We start from the raw sequence: 21,802 nt of genomic DNA, 5'->3' as shown, positions 1-21,802 counted from the left end.
AATGAAGAGTCGCTCGAAGATATAAGGTAAACAATAGAGTTTGCTGACCAGACGGGTTTTCTTCTTCTCTGTTTTTTTTGGTAAACGTGCTTTTTTAAGTGGACAGTTGTTCGCCCTTTTCTATTAATGTTTTAAAATCAAATGGCACATCAGCCAACATTTGAAGACTTATAATTTAAGAAGAATTAAAATACGCATCTAAATTAAAATCTTCCTAAAAAGTATTATTTATTCAAGGAACTGAAATAGATGTTTGGTCGTTCTCATTTCTGAAATAAATATTATATGGTTTAAGTTTTTAACCTCTTGCCAACCTATATGTACAGGTAAGAAAATTAATATTTTCGGTCCAAAATTCGACAGCGAGGTTTTAGTGAATAAGCCCCAATTAGGATCTCTAGAACACATTTTTACTACTTTGACAATGATATTTTCCTGTGTGTATGTGCGTGACAATCTTTTTCCTCTACGATAACTCATATCAAACTTCTAAAAAATTCTATCGTCCGTGTTTGAGCTTTCTTCATTCGTATAAAAAGTTGATTAGATTTGGGTAAGATTTCACAACAGGAAGTGGTACTTTTACTTGAAGCTCATAATTAGTTTTAATCATGAAGGGAAAGCCTGAACTGGTATTGTACTTGAAGCCAAATAGCTTTTTATGTAAAGCTATATTAAATGTAATCCCAAAACTTTTGAACAAAAACATGGATTGATCCATGAATTTTAGTCCTAAATACTATCCATGAATTTGAATTTTAGTATTTAGGACTGGATTTTAGTATTTATAACAACATATTAGATTTTGGCTAAAACTGATAAACCGGAAGTGATAGGTGGAACTCTAAACAGATTTTCGTGGTAAAATATATTATGGTATAATCCAAAATTTCTTAAATTTGGTATTTATAACTCGCATATGATTGAAAATAATGTATAATGTTCTTATATATCTTATGTGTTATATATATTTGAGTTTTATATGAAATAAATGTGCGAGAATGAAATAAAAAAAAGAATATCTGAAATAAAAGTGCACACTGATGAAGTTCTTAAACAAGAATTAACACTTTCTTCTAAATAACATAAATGTTCACTTTATTTTCATAAAGTTTTTTTCTTACAAAAGGGCACCTTTATTGTGTAATATGAAAATATTTTCTAACGTTCACTGAATTTTAAAAGATTTAGATTAATGTTTCACTGGACGAGAATAATAACATTTTCTTTCAGTTTTATAAGCAATAAACAAGTAGAGGTTCTTAAAAATTGCAACGTATGAGCATGCCATTTTTTTAATGCAGATTCGGAAACAATAGCCTCATATAGACGTTTTGCATGAAGAATGAGACCTATTTTAATTCAAAATGTTTCGCTAAAAATCTTCCATTCTTCGTTTTAAATTATCACTGACCCCGTAAACTGTGACACAGCTCAATTAATTTATTAGACTGTGCAAAAATTAACAAAACTAACTCTTAGAGGGTTTTTTTTTTCACTAGAACAGAAATTTTGAATCTCATAACATTTGATAAACTGCTGAATAATAATTTTAAAAATTTTCTTGGATAAGCACAATTTTGAGTGTTTTACTTTTTCTAATTGGTAATTTCGTCAGAGAATATTTTATACGAAATTAAGCAAAAAATGGAGAAATTCCTTGCAAAAGATTCGAATTTTAAACCTATCCATGTGATCACAAATTTCCTTCAAATACATTAAGATCTATATTTTTCTCTCTCTTTATTTAACTAACACATGCATGTGTACAATGTGTTTTAGTTTAAACAAAATCTGATGTAAATATTAAATAATTATTACATAAGTTGATCTTGAACAATGACTGTAGAGATGACAAAGGCAAATTGCTTGTTATAATACTACCTTAATATTCAGACCAATATTTTGTTTCCTGTATCTTATATTATTAATTTAAGAGAAAGAAAACTATAAATTTCTAACCTATAACTGTGATCCTGAATTTCGCAATTTTATTAATTTGTAGAATGACCATTCACACGTGATAAAAATTTTGAACTTTCGAAACCTGTACTTAAAAATATTAATTCTGTGTGATATAAAATTAAAGTCTATCGTATGTTAAGAAATAGTTCAATAAATTTCTTTGGAATTATATTTCATAGGACAGTGACTAATTCGAAAAGAGAGAATAATTATGTTTTGTATTGTTTACTAATTCGAAAAAAAGGAATAATTATGCAATGTATTTATTAAAAATATCTCAAGTAGAAATTTAAAATGTAATTTTTAACACAAAGCTATAAAACAATACACAAATTTTAATTCTTTAATTGTTAATAACATAAAAAAATTAATCATCGTTTTAAAAATGATGAAATGAAATACATTGCAATTTCTATCATGAATAATGCAAAATTTGCCCAAACATTATTTCTTTTTGAGGCAGGTAATGAAAAGTGAGAAAATTTTTACACGTGAAGAAATACTAAAACTAAATTTTCAGTTTTATTGAAAATCTTAGTTCTGAAAGGCTATATATGTATATATATATATATATATAGGCAATATATGTATGTGTGTCTGAAAGGCTATATATGTATGTATATATATATATATAGTCTTCCAAATAAATAGCTATATATATATATATATATATAATTAATAAGCTAAGTTGTAAGTACAATACTAAATATATATATATATTAATTCTTTTTGTTTTTAAAAAGATAAAGCTCAAAAACGTGAAAATATCTGATAAATAATATTATTTCTAAAGTTAAATTAAATATTCTTGAAATTCTATAATAAAGACTGAATGTTTTCTAGAAATATGTAAAATATACATTTCATCACTTGCTTTTATTCGCATATTACATATTCTAAGCTAAGAATTTTTAGAAAACTACTGTCCTCAAAACGACTCCCTCAAAATATTATATAATATTTATACAAAACATGTATTGAAAATTAATAAAAGTAATACGATTGTTACAAAATAAAATAATACATTTATCTAAGTATTTGAAACTAAGTGATGATATCCGAACAATCCGAATCATTTTTGGACTCTGTTCCGAACTGTTTGTCAAAACATGCATCAGCTGAATATTTTAAAAAACAATTCAGAAAAGATCTTATATTAAAGTTATGGAAAAAAATCTGTGTTCATGTTGAAAACCAATGATACCAGATTCCTTCTGTGGAAATACAGTGCTTGCCTGCAGCACGAAATATAATGTTCGGATTGTTGTCACTATAAAAATCCGTGATTTTCGCAATAAGATGAAATAAAGTTTTCTTGAGTTTTTTCTCCAAGAGAATGAGTAACTAGATTAAACGAAAGTTCATGCGATTTTCTCGCATTTTAGCATTCTTTATACATCGCTTAGCATCTTCTTCTCAATATCCGGAGTGCTGGGTAAATGCTCTGCACTTGCTCGAACATTATATTTCAACTTCTTATTTTCCAATTTTGTCTTTTCCATATGCGCTGCACAAAGATTGCAGCCGAAAAACAGGCATCCTCCAATGATACACAGCAGACCAAACGATAATGCAATTGGTCCAACGATTCGCTTTACATCTGAACGGATGTAACGCTCGTAGTTCTCGTCAGCAACATTTGGACGAACTTCGGTATAAGCAATGCCACATATGATAGCTCCGGCCAGAAGCATGACGAAACCAAGACTCACAACACCGATAGAGCATTGTAAAGAGGTCTTGACACTGGCCATTCGCCATTTATTTGTAGGATCCACACCCATCTTCAAACCTTTACGATGAAATCTGAAATATATAAGCATAATCAAAACCAAGAATTATCCAAAAATCATAACTTAAAATACATTTTATGTCCAAAATTATAGGATGAAGAATCAAAGTGTATATTTTTTTACTAGAAAAGACAATAGGAATCTGTTTTAAAATGCTCCATTATATTTTAGCATTTCCTTCTAGCTCGGTCACTTCAGTCTAACAACTTTTCAGTAAGGCATGGATTTTGTAAGGCAGAAAGTCTTTTTCTGACTCTTTAAGCAGTAATTTGATGCATCACAAGTTATATCTTATTAAATGTACTGAACTTATGCTGGTGATTTCTAGCTTAGAGTTCCATTAATAAATTTATAAGCGTTTCTAAGTACCGCCTTTTCACCTCCGATGAATGTCTCTTGGTTTCTGTTTTTCAGCTTCCAGATATCTATTAACTTTCCTAAACCTAACCTAATAACTCAAAAACCCTAATGACTCTACAGCTGTTAACACTGCTTAAAAAACATAGTTGTTAATTTTTTTTAATATCCAGCTAACTCAAAATATGTGTAATATAAACCAGCTCAAAGCAATTTAATTGAAAAATATAAAATAAGGCAAAATAAAAAGTTCTCTTGTAGAGTCGATTACATTTATTTTGGAAAAGGAAACAAAAATAGGCTACTCCCTCACAGCGACTTGAATTGTGGATCTGCCGATTGCCAGCCGGACATGCTTCCAATAGCGTCACGAAGGCAATCTGTGAGAAGGGAGAAATTTCCACAAAAGATTCAATCAACAGCATATTTTAAATCGTTTAACAAAATAAAAGAAAAGGGAAAAGAACATGTATATGCAGTCTTTTCTAGTACTTCATTCTAAATTTAAAACCGTTTATTTATGTACTTGTTGTTGTTTACATTACTTTAAGTTTTGTGAAAAAATTAAATTCTATTTAAATCTAATATAAAATTGAAAATTTTAATCCGTTTTTGTTGTAATGAAGAATGATGTAAAATTTTAGATTTTGTGCGTGAAAAACAGAATTCGTAAAACAGCGTAAATACACTGTACTCCCACGCGCACATAATGCGTTATATATACTCGTGCATTTCAGATTATAAACTGAAAAAACAGTTAATAATTATTTTTAATGTAGCGTATATATGTCATAAAAAAAAAGCAAAAGGAAAGACGGAACACTGTCGATGCGTGATTAGACCCATATTGAAGAAGATTTCGATTGCGTAGTATGCTAGTAATGCTAACTTGGTAATATCTGTGACGAACCTGCATTTATCCATGGCGGCCCGAAGGACAAGCACAAAACATCCGATGGTTCAGTTTTTCTAATGCTATTTATTATCGTTATATTTACATATTTACAACTGTCCTATTGTTAGGCGGACTACCTTCACAGAAATCATGTTGTCTAATCAAACGACATTTCGTTTCTACTTACATGCATTACGCTACTGCCAAGCAGCGCCCTCTACTTCTATCTTTACAACAATCCTCACTTGTGAACTCAAAGTTCACACAAACCGAATACAAAATAAACAAGTATTTCTAAATCAAACACAACATTTGAATACTCTATAAACTACATCAAATTACAAATAACAATTAAGTAATGTTTAAACACGTTAAATCAACTTAGAAAGTAATTACTAAATAAAAAACATTATACTAAATCAAAATTCGCAATAATTATATAAACTAAACTATGTTTAGCAACAATCAATAAAGATACTCTGAAAATGACATATGTGCAAACAACAAATCAGATTATTACACTGTAACTCTTTACTACTAATTATGCACTTCAAGGTTGTACAGCAATTGTACTGGTCTCTTTAGATTACCTGTTTGAGTTTTAATGAGACAAGAGCGAACCTGACCATCTCTGCCAGGATAAGTTTCTATTATCTTCCCTAGTGTCCACAAATTCCTAGGTAAACGGTCATCATGTACAGGAACTACGTCATTAACATTAAACTGACCAGACACTTTAGTAGGTGGACATAAATTCACAGATCTTAAAGAAAGCAAGTAATCCTTCCTCCACCTGTTCCAAAAATGGTTTAACAAGGTTTGTTGATGTTTATACCTTTTGATCAAGGAATGTCTAGACCCAATCAAGTCTTCTCTGCACACTCTTGTAACTGGAAGAGAAAGCACCAATTTAAAATATTTTTACCAATTAAAAAATGAGCAGGAGTTAGCGGTGAGGTTCTGAAGGGTCGTTGTAGACATGCGTTATGGGCCTTGAATTAATTATGGCTTCGATTTCTGCGAAGACTGTTTCTAGCTCATTCAAACAGAGACTAGAACGTCCAACTATTTTTCTTAAACAAGTTTTGGTCGTTCTAAAATGCCTTTCCCAGAACCCTCCCCACCATGCTCCTTTTTCCACAATAAACTTCCATGTTATACCGTGGAAGAAAACAAATTTTGTACAGATGGGTGTTGAATACACTTCCAAATTTTTCGCAACTCGAGATCAGCACATTTGAATGTCTTGGCATTGTCCGAATATATCGTTGAGCACAATCCACGACGAGAAATAAACCTGCGAAACGCAAGCATGAAATTCTCCACGCTCATAGAAGGGACAAGTTCTAGATGTAAAGCTCGAGTTGTAGCACATGTAAACAAAAGCAGATAATGTTTATTCTTGCTGTCCTTTGTAAAGAAGGGACCAGCATAATCCAGCCCTGTTACAGAAAATGGAGATGATTGAAGAACACGATCAGGTGGTAAAGGAGCGGTTTCCTGTGTACCGGCACGCACCTTGTATCGTTTACACAAAAAGCACTTACTCAACGTGGACTTGACGAATTGGCGTCCTTTTATGATCCAAAACTTTTCTCTAATATCGGCTAAGGTAGCTTCGACTCCAGCATGAAGCAATTTGTTATGAGACTGAAAAGTTACTAGTTCACTGTATCTATCTTTATAAGGTAACAGCCATGGGTGTTTTTCTTCGAAAGCAAAGTCTGAGAATTGAAGTCTGCCCTTTAAACGCAGAAGACCATGGGTATCCAATTCTGGGTTAAGTGAATAAATCGACGATGTCTTTTCTAAGCATTTTCCACTTGATAGATGTAGAATCTCTTTCGCAAAGTATTTTCGCTGTGTAACTTTTACACAATAGAGCTCAACTCGCGAAATCTCAACAGAGCTTAATGAACCTTTGACTTTCCCTGAATTTCATTTTATATTGTTCGTAAACCGCATAACATAAGCCGTAATTCGATACACCTTCAGCAGCCTGCTGAATCGCGTTACCTCTAGTAATGCCGAAGATTCTACGTCTTGAACAGAAACATGAAGAGATGTTTGCATCCTTGCTTCGTTCTGAACGCTCTCCTTGTCGATGTTGATCTGTTGATTTACTGGCCAAACACTTTCAGGTTGAGACAGCCAGCTAGGTCCCTGTAACCAAAGAGAACTTCTCACAAGATTAAAGGCATTTTCTCCTCGAGATAAAAGGTCAGCAGGGTTTTCACTCCCACTGCAGTGAAACCAGCATTCAGGATCCGTGAGTGACTGAATATCAGAAACTCTGTTTGATACAAAGGGTTTCCAGTTTCTTGCACATCCCTTTATCCAGTAGATAGTTATTTGGCTATCAGTCCAAAGAAACTTTTGGTGACACAGTTCAGGAAACAGCTTTGTCAAATACATAGACAATTTGGCGGCTACTAAAGCAGCCATCAACTCCAAACGAGGTAGAGTCATAGTCTTGAGTGGAGCTACGCGACCCTTCGCGGTAATGAAACTGGTGCAAATAATAGTTTTTGAGTCAAGGTATCTAAAGTATGCTACTGCGCCGTACGCTTTAGGGCTAGCGTCAGCAAATACATGAAAGCTAACATTAGATTTTTCACTGCTACCAAAATATTTTCTCGGAAGCGAAAAATCCTCCAACATCTTTAATTCAGCTTGCCAGCGACTCCAGTCCTTAATTATTTCTAATGGAAGGGTATCATCCCAGTCCACACCTAATGTCCAAATTTTTTGTAACAGAATTTTCATTTTCATCACAAAGGGTTGAAACACACCAATTGGATCGTAAACTTTGGCCGCCACCATTTGGAGAATAGTCCTTTTTGTGGCCTCAGCACTGTCATGGGATAAATTTCCTAAAAATTCGCAATTCAACTTGATCTTATCTGCTTCCGAGTTCCAGATCATGCCAAAAAATTTTGACTCTTTAGCTGGTTCTATGTTATAACCTTTTTAAATCCACCAGGAATTAAGTTCCTCGGAATTTGACCTTAATTTTCTCAAATTCATCTCAGCGTCTTTAAAAATCTTAACCGCGTCTGAGGATAATCGACATGCATCTTCAATAGTGTCTGCACCGTAGTATAAATCGTCTACATATAACGAGTAATCTAACATTTCATAACTTTCTGGATTTGTGCTTTTATATTTTTTAATGTGGATTTTTATCGTCATCGCTAAAATTGCTGGACTACAGCAAAGTCCGAATGGAAGACGTTTAAGCATTAAAACTTTATATTTTTCCTCATTATTTCCGAACCAAAGAATTTTTAAATATTCCCTATCCTTTTCTAAGATTCCTATCATTAAAAAGGCCTTAGCTAAATCTCCACTGAAAGCAATTTCATATTTCCGAAATTTTAAAATTATGTCTAAAACCACGGGGATCAAACTAGGTCCAATGTCTAAAAAATCATTTAAGAACTTTACACCTTTAGCTCTAGAAGAGCTCGCGTCGTAAACAATCCTACACCTTGTGGTTTCCTTAGGTTTTATTATTTCCCTGTGCTCCGTTATTTCCTGTGAACATTTCTCAACTATACCCTCCTTCATTTGCTCTTCAATTACGGATTTATACTGCTGATAAATCTCAGGATTTCTAATAAGTCTATTTTTAAGACTTTCAAATCGTCTTAATGCGACTCCGAAATTATTTTCTAACTGCCCTGCTTCTGATTTCCATAATAAGCTGACATAGTATCTATTACCTTCTACCCGTATTTCCTTTTCAAAGCTCTGAATCATTTCCCTCATCTCGTTAGAAATCGCTGAGTCATCGGTAAGGCCCATCAAATCTAAAGTCCATAACGATCGTAATGAATCAGTTACGCAAGAAGAAAGGTTTACTATTGCCGTATTTTAAGATACTATTTCGCTCTCTTTATCTTGAAGGCCAACTGGGACCCATCCAAACATAGTAGAAATCGCATAAATTTCCTTTCCTAATTCAATCTTTTCCCGCCTTACCATCTTCCAGTAATAATCCACACCTATTAGAATTCCAATACTTCCTTTACATAAACAAGCGATTCGCAATCCGCACTCATTCATCATTTTTAGTGTTTGTTTTGACGGCGTGGTCATATGCGCAGTCGTAATGGCGTCAGTGACGAGACAGCTGATTTTTATTTTGTTTTTTTGCTTCGCATCCGAAACACAGAATTCGACAACCTTATATGTTTTAGGTACTGCGTATTTCATTCCGAAAGAATAAATAGACAATGTTTCTTCTCCAACAAATTTTAAGTTTAATTTCTTAACTACACTAATATGAACAAAACTTCGTGTAGCACCACAATCGAAAATTAAATTAGTTAACTCTGACCTTCCGTCATAATGAGCTAACACTGAACAGCTTTGCAATAAAGCATTTTTCTTCAATGATTTATCACAAGGAACAACAGAAAGCGTGTGTTCTTTTGGGGAGCTTTGTGTTTCATCTACTGAATTATTTCGCGAGCTTTCGCACAATTCTTTTATGTTTTGATTTGAAGCCGTTCGCGCTTTGTTACGATTTGAACTACTTGTACATAGTGACTCATGATGCGACTTAAACCCGCATTTTAAGCAGTTAGTTTTATTCCTGCACGATTTCCAAATGTGATATTTTCGAAAACAAATAAAGCATCTATTTTCAGTACGTAACTTACACAATTTTTCTTTAATGCTTTTATCACAAGAAAATGAATTATGGGACTTTTCGCAGAAGATGCATGTACGATTATCAACAGCATTGAAACTGGCAGCCGTAGGTACATTTCTGTGAATTTTTTTATAATCACACTTACCATGTTCGAAACGTGGAGGCAAGGTATTTCTTTTATCTCGCGTCAATAAACTCGACGCTTCACGACATTCAATTTCTCGCTTTATGAAGTCCAACAAGTCAGATACATTAATTTCTTCATTTGGGTTTTTCCTTAGTTAAATTCCAGAACGAACTCTTCTGGAATAGCTTTTAACAACACAGGTATTAATAACTGACCAAATGAACCTTTCGTAACTCCTTGCGCTTCCAAATTCCGAACTGCAATTTCGATTTCATCATATAACCTACGTAAAGCTTTAATATTATTTGAATTCCTTACTGGTTCTAAATTTAACAGTTTGTTCATGAATTGACTAATTATTATTTCTTTTTTTCCGAATCTATCCTTCAAAGTTTTTATGCTCTCATCGTAATTTTTTGCATTTAATTCTAATGATGATACTACATTACTCGCGGCACCTGTAAGTAATGTTTTTAAGTATGCGAATTTTTCTATCTTACTAAGACTTTCGTTTTTGTCTATAGTGCTTTCGTAACTGTTCCAAAACTCCGTAAATTTTTCAGGATCACTTGAATATTTCTCTAAAACTAGTTTTGGAAGTTTTACCGTACTTTGTACATTTTGCAGTCTAACCAAGTTTTGTTCAGGATCTTTAATACTTATTTTATCCTCTTCCAACATTCGATTAATTCGTTTGATAGCTCGAGAACATTTTTCCTGATATTCCTCAGAACTAACTACATCCGCTTCTAGAGAATTTATCTCAATCACGGAATGAATTGCCTCGTCTAATTCTTTCAAATTACTTTTCTTTTCTATTAATAATTCATTCACTTCGCATAATTCATCTGTATCTTTCTTTGCTAAGCTATCCTCGACTTTCTTTAGTAGTTTAGATACTACCGTTCTCAATGCGGTTCTCTTTCGTTTTAATCTATCTAGTTCTGCCATTATTTCGCGTTAATACACAAATTTACCTAAGACTGCTAATGATCAAAATTCAAATCAAACACGTTCAAAATTTAATAATAATCATGCTCTTACCTAGGGCATGGTCTGGACACATACTTCCTCGTGAAGTTCACTTTAACAAATCCAAACTTTCCGTAAGATGCACCATTGTGACGAACCTGCATTTATCCATGGCGGCCCGAAGGACAAGCACAAAACATCCGATGGTTCAGTTTTTCTAATGCTATTTATTATCGTTATATTTACATATTTACAACTGTCCTATTGTTAGGCGGACTACCTTCACAGAAATCATGTTGTCTAATCAAACGACATTTCGTTTCTACTTACATGCATTACGCTACTGCCAAGCAGCGCCCTCTACTTCTCTCTTTACAACAATATCTAAAGAACTTGGCAGTCGAGGCAGTTTTAATTCCATTTTTATTTGTAACTGATATTTGTGGCCACAATCACTTGGCACTCTAGTCGTGCCTTTTCACAGAAGATTTACATTTTTAATATTGTTGAGAAAGAAAGCAAGCCAGCGAAATTACACCTTAGCACGGTAGAGCGCAAAAGCTAAAGTGCGTAGTTATGAAAGATGGAAGCACGGCGAAGAGAAAAGTTTTGGTTTACAATTATTACGTCATCAGAGCTGCGCGGGCCATAGAGTGATCTAGAAATGACGCAATGCAGAGAAGTTATTACGATTTTAGAATAGAGAGGAAGAATTAATGTTTATAATTATATTATAATTCTGATTCATATAATTTTATCTTAATTATATTATAATTCTTTCATATAAATGCTGCGTCATAAGTTCTCCTACTCAGATGCCTTCTCGCCTTCGTTCTGCTAACGCCTCCGCTATACTCCTCTTTCTTTGTTAGAACGTTATAACGTATTAAAATTAGTCGTATCTAATAACTCAATTACTGAATAAATTATTTGAGTAACTTCATCTGGAAAAAATCATCTGCTCTAAAATAAAATAAAGATATGCTGTTAAAAGTGAAAAGTCCTGAGTCGTCATTTTTCTCCGTGGTGCAATCATCCCAGCTTCGTCAACCATCTGCCAAAACGTGAAATGGAATAGAGTCACCATTCACCCACGATGTGTTGGAATAACTGAAAACACTACAGTTATTAATTAAGCAGGTAGGATAGTTTCCTGCAGCCTGAAACCTCAATGGAAAATTTAGTTCAGCTCTTCAAATCATCGTTTTGTGATAAATCCAAGATAATGTGAAAGAAGTGAATCATCAAATTTGTTTTTTCAGTGTTCAAAAAATAACAGATCATTTTTCTGCTGTGGTGTTTTACAAGTGCTTCAAAAAAATAATCTCGTGTAGTGTTTACAGATTGAAAGTAATCTCTGGATAAATTGAGAAGTTCGAATGCCTAGTGAAAAGGAATATTGAATTTGCTTCGCCGATCTCTACAATATTTAGAAAAAAGTGCTTTAAATCATCAGTGAATTACCGTTTAGGAATTCAGAATTACAGCGGGTTCAAGGTCGATCTGAGTTAGTGTTTGCAAGTATGTGCGACAGAAAATTATTTGCACTTCCGCTTTTTCAACAGCTCAAAAATTATTACATTCGTGTGAATCTAGCTCAGGAACTAAATTATTTAATGTGCTGCGGATTCTATAGTTTTCATTTCAACTTTGCTTAAAATTTCTGCACTTTGTTTTGAGAAAATCTGAAATTCTTATTCATTAATTTTCTAATTTTTCATAATTATGTGTGAGCAAATTAAGTAACGAATTTTAAGCTATTTAAATTATTCATAGGGAAGGATATTAAGATAAGTTTTTATGTTTTTGAAATTTTGTTAAGAATTTTGAATACGAATTTTATAATTATTCTAAAAATGAAGTCTTTAGATATTACCAAGTTAGCATTACTAGCATACTATGCAATCAAAATCTTCTTCAGTATAGATCTAATCACGCATCTATAGTGTTCCGGCTTTCCTTTTGCTTTTTTTATGACATATATATATATATAGCGAGAGAAAGAGAGAGAATAGAAGACCAGATATCCGCAATGCCTGAGACCAGAGGTTTTGCGGATTTCAGGACAGAAAAGATGAATCGTAATATTTACTCTAAAAGTGCAAAATAAATAAGGACATTAAGGATATATAAAGACATATGAAAATAAGGGCCCTTATGAAGCATAAAATATTTTCTTTAACATGTTTCGAACATTTTTCTAATAGAGGTTTGTTTTAAAACTTAAGGGTGCTCCAGAGTAAGTTTTTATTTATTATATGGAATCCTAATGTCTTGTTCTGTGATACAGCTCTGTTGCTCTAAAAATTTTAGGTATTTTTCACCATGTTCCAAATTTTCATTCAAAGACATTTTCATGACGGTATAGTGGTTAGGAGAGCCTGATTGCGATACAAAAGGGCCCGGGTTCGAATCCCGGAGAAGGCATGGACAAAATTGTCTGTCCCCTCATAAAGGGCAACGATGGCCGCCTATTAGGTGCCTCCACAATAAAATGGCCACCACGTTTGGCCTTAGGAGTGGCCAAGGCCGTTATAGGCAAGTGCCCGCCAGTGGGAAAAAAAATTTTTTTTTTCATTCCTACCAAATTCACTATCTGTTTCGGTGTCAGAATCATTTTAGCCAATAATTTCATCATTGGTCATCTGATATACCAGTGTTGGCTCATCTGGACAGATCATCCATTTAACGATATCTTTTTCTTGCAAAGCCTCCTCATTTTTTCTCTTTCATTGAAACACAAAAGCAGTTCTCTTGCTATAACCTTTGCTACACAGACCCTAAAACCAAAAAGTTCATTGTCATCGCTGTCAGTTTCAATAAACAGATAGGATAGCCATACATTACGCCAGCTATTTAATTTAAACCTTTACTCCAGTTTATCAGTGTTATTTGGGAAACAGAATTCCATGATTCTACTAACAAATAGATGCAGTCTTTGACAGTGAATTTTTTTTAATAATAACAAAGTGAAATAGAATGGTCTCTTGGAAGATTCTTTTCAGAAACTGTGATTTGTAGTGGCATTTAATACTGTATATTATGCCCTGGTCCATTGGTTGCATCAGGGGGTCCACGACATTATCACACGTTGAAATGGTTGCATCTGGATGCGCAGAGCAGTTGTCTAATAACAGTAAAATCTTGTAGTTTGATGGTAACTCCACACTGTTACGATGCCTTTTATCCTCTTTATCGAAATATTCCATGAACCATTTGGTTATGAGTTATTTCATTAACCAGGTATTTTTATCATTCCTGTAGATGACAGGTAAGGATTTTACTCCTTTCAGAGCTCTGGGATTGGTACTCTTACCCACTAATATTTGTTTACATCTGGCGCTGAAATTTGAAATATCTTAATTTTATGCACAAAAAATCTCGATAAAACAACAAAATTGCAGCAATAAATAATTTCGCAAAATAACAGTACAAGAATAGTTCAGGAAACAGAACAAGAATAGAAAAAGCCACTGAGTTGTGAACTTGAAAGAGAAGTTGAGTGAAGTCGTTTGCTTCTTTACTTCGATGCAGATTGGAGGAGGAAAAAGAAAAAAAAAAAAAAAAAAAAAAACTTTTACCGTGATGACAATGATTTGGGGAGTAATTTCCGTTATGACGTCATTATATGGTATTCATGGACCTTATAAGAAATAGACTAACCCAAACGGTGTTTCTCCCTCGTCTGAGGCGTTGCCAGCTGGTCACCTTGATCACATCCGGAGAAGTAGGGACGACTTGCAGAAATTTAACATTGGTTGCCTATTGCAGCGTGTATAATTGTCAAGAAAAAGCTGGTTGTAGCGCCTCATTTCACAAATTAGAATTTCTACATATTTTTATTTTTGAAATTGAGATTGATTTTTAAAAATTTAGCATATTTATCAAGCATAATTAACATTCCAAATAATTATAAAGCTATTGCATGCTTTTAGGACTGGATATTTTTTTAGCTTTTCCTATGCGGTAAGGAAATTTGTAACTACTTCTTTTAGAAAATAATATTTTAAATTTGAACTAATAGAAAATTTCAAAGAAGCGATTTTCTCTTGCAATTTTTATGCTTTTTATTGGTGTAAATAAGTAAAAAATAATAAAATATTTATTTCATATTTCGTAAAACTAATCTATTTCATTTCATTCATTTAATCTATTTCATATTTTGTAAAACTTTAACGAATTTTTGATTAACAAACTCAACGAGTTTAGAGCGAGCACTGTACGGAAAATAACAGTTTTATCTCCAGTGCGGAAATTCTAAAGATATGCTGTTTTCAAATGTATGTGGTTTACGGGCGAAAAACATGATATTCAATAAATGTAGGTAACACACAAAACTTTAAAAAAAGAGTGCTTCTAGATTTTATCTTTTTTTTCCCTTCATTACGCTCCGAATTTTATGAATTATTAAAATAACTAATCCACTTTAATGTTAATAATTTAATGATCATATATATTTGATTATATGGTCAAATATATATGATCATTTTGTAATGTTATTATAGTTTGGAAAATCACTGCCTGAAAATGTTCATTAAATTTTAAAAAAAAATATCAGATCTTGTTTAATTTTACCTTATGTATTTCAAAGCATCGCGTACTATCAATCTTATTTAATTTTGTTTTATTTTTACGCAAAATTAAGTTCATAAATATTGTGCTTAGAGTTTTTACCGGTTTACCAAAGTAAAGATGTTTGTACAAGAATTGCGCGTGAAAAAAATGCCCGAAATGCAACAAAGTGAAATAGAATGGTCTCTTGGAAGATTCTTTTCAGAAACTGTGATTTGTAGTGGCATTTAATACTGTATATTATGCCCTGGTCCATTGGTTGCATCAGGGGGTCCACGACATTATCACACGTTGAAATGGTTGCATCTGGATAAAAAGTGCTTTAATGAGATATATTAAATCCTATTTGGAAAAAACTGTGGGTTTCATAATCTCATCACTATACAACATATCACATTGAATAATTAAAAAGAGTTATGTGATACAAACGCCATAGGTTCCAGTGTTAAAGTAAACCAGATCGTCTCTACTCTTTCTTGCCGACATGTGGGTGACACGCGCCCCGCCCACTGGTTTAGTCTATCTCTTACACTGACTACCAATAAGTATTTGGACACCTGTGATAGAAAAGAAAAACTAACTTTATTCAAAATCAATAGCTGGTAGAGCCTCCACGAGAGGTAATTACAGCGTGGACCCTCCGGGGCATACTTTCCACAAGTTTTTGTATGACAGCTAGTGGTATTTTCTTCCACTCGGCTTGGAGAAGACATAGAAGTTCCTTCACCGATTTTGCACGGGTAGTGCACCCCTGAATTCGGCGATGCAACTCGTCCCAGAGGTTCTCGATAGGGTTCAGGTCTGGACTCTAGGCAGGCCAGTCCATTCGATGAACTCCATTGGCACCATACCAAGCCTTGGTTAACATCGAAACATGACAACTGGCATTGTCGTCCTGAAAGTAACAGGGGTCCAACCCGTAAAACTGCCACAACGTAGGAAGCACATTGTCATCCAAAATAGTGCAGTAGGCATCGGAGTTGAGCTTACCATGAATGGGGACCAAGGGTCCCAGCCCATACCAGGAGAAACACCCCCAGACTATAATTCCACCTCCGCCGAACTTGACTGTTGGCACAATGCATTCTGGCAGGAGACGTTCTCCAGGTAGACGCCAGACCCAGACCCTGCCATCCGAACGGTAGAGGGTGAGCCTTGATTCGTCACTCCAAAGAACCCGTTTCCACTGATCTACGGTCCAATTTCGATGTGCTTTGCACCACATTAACCGAGGAGCGCGGTTGGACTTTGTGATCAAAGGCTTATGGGCAGCAGCACGACCATGAAAACCAATCAGATGTGCTCCTTGCGGATGGTATTCATGGAAACAATACTCCCGGATGCCTGTTGAAACTCCTCGCGGATGAGGGCCATCGGTTGGGTGCGGTTCTTCCGAATGTCTCTGGACAGCACTCGTCGGTCTCTATCTCCGAGTTTCGTTAGTCTGCCGACTCGGGGCACATTCCGACAATCACCGCTCACCTTCCACTTCTTAATCACATAGGCCACTGTCGATTTTGGGTACTTCAGATCGCTAAATATGTCCCTTAAGGATCGGCCACATTTGTGATACACGATAATTATACCTTTCTCGAAATCAGAGAGCTCCGAACTGCGAGGCATCTTGTATGCAACTAAAGCCGATGCTGTTTCCTACACGATATATACCGGCGGAGTCCATGACGTACCTTAGGACCGCAGATATGGTCATTTGCATAGATGTCCAAATATTTATTGGTAGTCAGTGTATAAGGTGAATGATGGTATTGCATTCTCCGCGTTGCGGTTTCCTAAACCTATAAACTGAATAAACACTTTGAGAAGTTGCGCGATTTCAGGTCAGCGGATTTTCGGTGTTTGACTGCATATATGTATATATATGTATGTATATTATTAATGTAGTTTAAAATGCTGCGAAAAGAATTCAATAATCATAGGATCACTTGATTATATATATATATATATATTCTATATGTAAGATATAACAAAATACGATAGCTGCTTTAAAAATAATTGGTGACGTCAAAATTACCGATTCTAGATTTGGTGCTCTCCAAACTAAATTCATCTGTTCTCCCATATTCGAGATACTTCCATGACTATATACCCCTCCCAAATAAACTATGTTATCTGCTCCTCCTAGCTTCCGCCACGCCAACATTAACGCTATTTTGCTTGTCCGTCTAAAATGTTATCGTCCCTTTAATCTGTGTATATAAGAAATTATTGCAATTGTTTATGGTAAAAAAAGTATTGTCTACTAAGAACTATTTTAATGCGCCTGGAAATAAAGGTATTAATTAGGTGAACTTGGTTTGGTGTCAACATCTTTGTCCCGTCTTGCCGCTCTGCTATCACGACTGCGCATCAAAATTATTACATATATATATATGTAATCTATATGGATTATTTAGTGTATTATCTCCTTTGATAAAAAATAACATATAAAGTATAAGTATAAACATAATATATATATATACATAATACCTCACACACGCACGTCCACCATCACACACGCACACACACATTTATACTATAATAGATATCTGACTAAATTTGTACTCTAACATGTGACTAAGTTTACACTTGTTAATCTTAATAATTGTCAAAATTTTTGAAAATTTTAAAAAATGTACAATTAAGGTAACATAACAAAGGTTACATAGCATTGTACGTTTCCGTAAATTTGATGAAAAATTACTAGTAGAACATATAAATTGACCCTATGAATAAATAATAAAAAATTAAAGTTACCTTAATCTTGAAATTCACCTTGGATTTTTTTAATTTGTTTATTTATCCAATTTGCGTTAAAAACAGAAGCATTTCGTTATATTCTAGTATTATATTTAAATTTCTATGCTTAGATTCTAATTTCATTGTCAAAATATTTATAGTACATTGAGATTACGCCATATCTACAATTGATATTTTGTTTTAACATTTGCTCTTGTATGTCTGTTCCCATGCGAAATGAATTTTACATAAACTGAGTAAATCTTAAACTGAGTAGATAATCATCCATAGTTATATAATGATGCAGTTATTAGTGAAAGAAATGTTAGTGCCTTTATTTTCTTTTACATGAGTTCGTACGCAAGCAATTCTAAATTTCACCTAAGAATGCTCGAAAATTTTAATCCTGTAAAGATTCAAACACTCGTATAATCAGACAATTCGTCCTAAATAAGAATTATGTTGCCTCTTTGAAAGAAGAAAATTGCAATAATTCGGTGGGCATAAATAGAAAGAAAAGTTTTAACTTTGCTTGAAGCCCTTGAAAAGTTTTAACTACACCTTCATTTGTTTTGGAAAGGAGTGTTATATACACAATCCTTTTTTAACCCATAAAAAGACTCTTTAACGAGTTATTTTTGTTTTACTTTTCTTATTTCCATCTTTTTTTATTTATTTACTTATTTATTAGTCCAAAAGGGGTTATTAGTATTTTGCGTTAGTTAACTATAAACGGTGTATCACTTTCAAATTGTTGCCACCAAATATTATCGCCCTGTATTATTTTTAAAGAAATTTCATAATAAAGAATCTTCAGGTATGTATGTATATATATACATGTTCTTCGCATTGTGAGACAACGACGATACCTAGAGCTATTAAATTTGGAATAACTTAGTCTTTCACTCGAATATATGCGCCTGGAAGCCGGAATTTTGAATTTGTTTTATTACCTATTATTTATTTGTATTATTATTATTTGTTTTATACCTTTGTTATTTGCTATTTATTATTTTGTAAAACTTCAATGAATTTTTGATTAACAGACTCAACGGTTTGAAAGTGAGAGACACTGTACAGAATAAAATATTTTTAGCTCTGCCGTGCGAAACTGTCTATTGAAAATTCTAAAGATATGCTGTTTTTAAATATTTTGGGATTTTGCTGTTGAATTCAAAATTTTACGTGGCGTAAGTGCGGATAATGGGATATTTAATAAATAAAGTTAACACACGAAACGTTAATAATAAAAAGAGGAAATATGGGAAGAGTAAAAAATAGATAAAAATGTATGCGAATACTTAACATTGAATGGGAAATTCTAAACATATGCTGCTTTAAAAATTTGTATGGTTTTGCTGTTGAATTATATATGGTGCAAGTGCGAAGAAAAGGATGCTTAATAATAAAGCTAAAAAGACAAAAAGGGGGTAGTACGAGGGATTGGAAGAGCAGACTGTTAGACTGCGAGCTCAGCGAGAGCGTAAAACACCTTAACAATTTCTTTGGGAAATCGTTAAAATCTGAAATCTTTCCTTCCCCCCCCCGTTCATTTTTCAAGTAAACGTGTCACGTAAAACAGAAAGATGTTGTCTGTAGATAGGGCGTTGATATCTTTTATTTAGCTACAAATAATGTATAGCTTATCAGCATAGCAAAGTTCAAATAGCTACATCTTGCTTAATAACATAGAGTTTAATAAAACGAATCAAATTCTGCAAGAATACATAAATTGCAGTCTTCTATATACTTCTTTAACTATTTTCGCCTTTTATAATTTTATTTAAACATTATTCAATTAGTTCATTAAACTGCCCTACATAATTAATTTCCACTCAAAAGGAAAATAAAAACATATGTATGCGATGCTGCTTTCAAGTTGCATGCTCCTTTGCAATCCTAGTTTTGTGAATCTGCGCAAGTGTTTCCACTTTCTGCGCATTATCGATTACAGAGCATTAATTTATAAAATATTAACTATAATCGAAGTAATATTCCGTGCAGTTATAATCTTGTTCTGCTCATTCTTTCCAAACCACAAAGGTATATTTTTGCTTCAAAAATTGGCTGGTAGAATTTAAAATCATTACAAGTCTTATGTTAATTCACTTAATATTCGCATGTACGACTAAATATCCCTTATTTTAAGAAATTATTTATTTTGATTTTTTGACAAATTCCTATTTTTCACACTGTAAGATAGCAATTTAAGACATTTTCGAATATTGCGCTGAAACCTGAAAGGTTAGTCTGCAAATTCTTCCCCACTCCCTCCGCAAGGTTTCATATGGCATATTTTTTGTACTCGATTTCTTACACTTTACAAGAAAATATTTATATAAAAATATACAATTGATCACTAAATATTTGTAAAAATTGCATTAGAGCACAATAGGTAACCTTGAAAAGATTCAGTAGTGTTATTTTCCTTATTACACTTTCCATGCAATTATACAAGTACATATAAATTCATTGTATTAAATCACTACTTACCTTAGTTAATTAAAACAAATGAATAATCCAATACCAATCAAGTTTTAAAAAAATGGCGTGGCTGTCCTCTGAATTTCGTTGCAACAACGACAAACATCTTATCACTCAATGTTTGTCAGAAGTGGTTCTTTCCTCTCAGCTTATCTCTGTCCCTCAACTTTTTGTAGCTTTTTTGATAAGGTTACCTGAGTAACGGCGTTTTATGCAATGGGGCATTTTGATATCAAAATATCACCTAGCGTATGAATCAACTTGAAGGAATTTTCTTAACTGAAATTTGATACTGTGATCGTATTTTAGAATAATTTCTCATCCTCCAGAAAACAAGGTACACATTAATACGCCTTAAAACTTTCTAATCGCAACAAGAAAGAATATTATGCCTTAAAATTCATAGGATATTTGTAATATATTTGCATGAAGGAGCATTTAAAAAGGACAGATACTACCAATTTTATCTCTTCAATGCAATTAGATCTGTTAAAAAGATAAAATTAAAAGAAGCATTTCAAGGAGCATTTATCTTCTTATTCTAAACTACAACTTTTAACGTGCTCTATGAACCTTGAATGCTCTATGATCTCTTGGCTCTATGAACCTGAACGTTAAATCAGTAAATTATCGTAGTAATTATGCTTGTAACATCGTCTCTTAAATTTTCAGATTTAATTGTGCTTAAATGGGAAAATAATCTCAAAATTAAATAATTGCAAAATCCATAGTAAATTTATAACAGATCCGATACTTCTAGGATCAAATGTTATATATTGGGTGAAAATAATTAGTCTATATAATGTATATAATGCTGATGAGCCCAGCCTATTATGTCGCTTATGTTACAAATTCTGCATTTGTAGGGTTCAAAGAGAAATAAGTAAAAATGTTCATTGAATAATAATAAGTTGACTATTTTACTTTGTGGAAATACTTCTTTCGTTATTAGGAAACATAAAATAGCTAGAGCGTTTAAAAGTTTCCTTGATTTGCCTATAATTTATAAAGCTCTGTCAAATTTTTCGATCATTGTAGAATAATTCCAAGAGAGACCTTTCCAACGCGTTGCACCACCTGTTAAAAGTTGTTGGGAATTCTACCAAATCCAAATCCCTTCTAATTTGAAAATCAGAAGACCACTTCTTACGACGTTTGAATACTTATCCGGAAGCATTAGCGTATCATACCTTTCACTAAGTGTAGTAACATTGATCTAACCTATGGATCAAATAATTATT

The 21,802-nt window shown here is 33.2% G+C and overlaps 1 protein-coding gene across 1 annotated transcript; it reads right to left on the bottom strand.

Annotated features, from left to right (window-relative positions):
- Nucleotides 1-1,081: 1,081 nt before the first annotated feature.
- LOC146998253 (uncharacterized) lies at nt 1,082-20,727 on the bottom strand. The gene is made up of 2 exons (XM_085813777.1): nt 20,571-20,727; nt 1,082-3,771 (listed from the first exon to the last, which is right to left on the bottom strand). Exon 2 carries the CDS (start codon nt 3,747-3,749, stop codon nt 3,357-3,359), a length of 393 nt encoding a protein of 130 aa, XP_085669903.1. The 5' UTR covers nt 3,750-3,771; nt 20,571-20,727; the 3' UTR covers nt 1,082-3,356.
- Between the last annotated feature and the right edge of the window lie 1,075 nt (nt 20,728-21,802).

This window comes from Stegodyphus dumicola, chromosome 3 (assembly GCF_044657685.1).
Source record: "Stegodyphus dumicola isolate Sdum_Otavi_A_Nest chromosome 3, ASM4465768v1".
Taxonomy (NCBI): domain Eukaryota; kingdom Metazoa; phylum Arthropoda; class Arachnida; order Araneae; family Eresidae; genus Stegodyphus; species Stegodyphus dumicola.
This window is presented reverse-complemented; position numbering and strand designations above follow the sequence as displayed.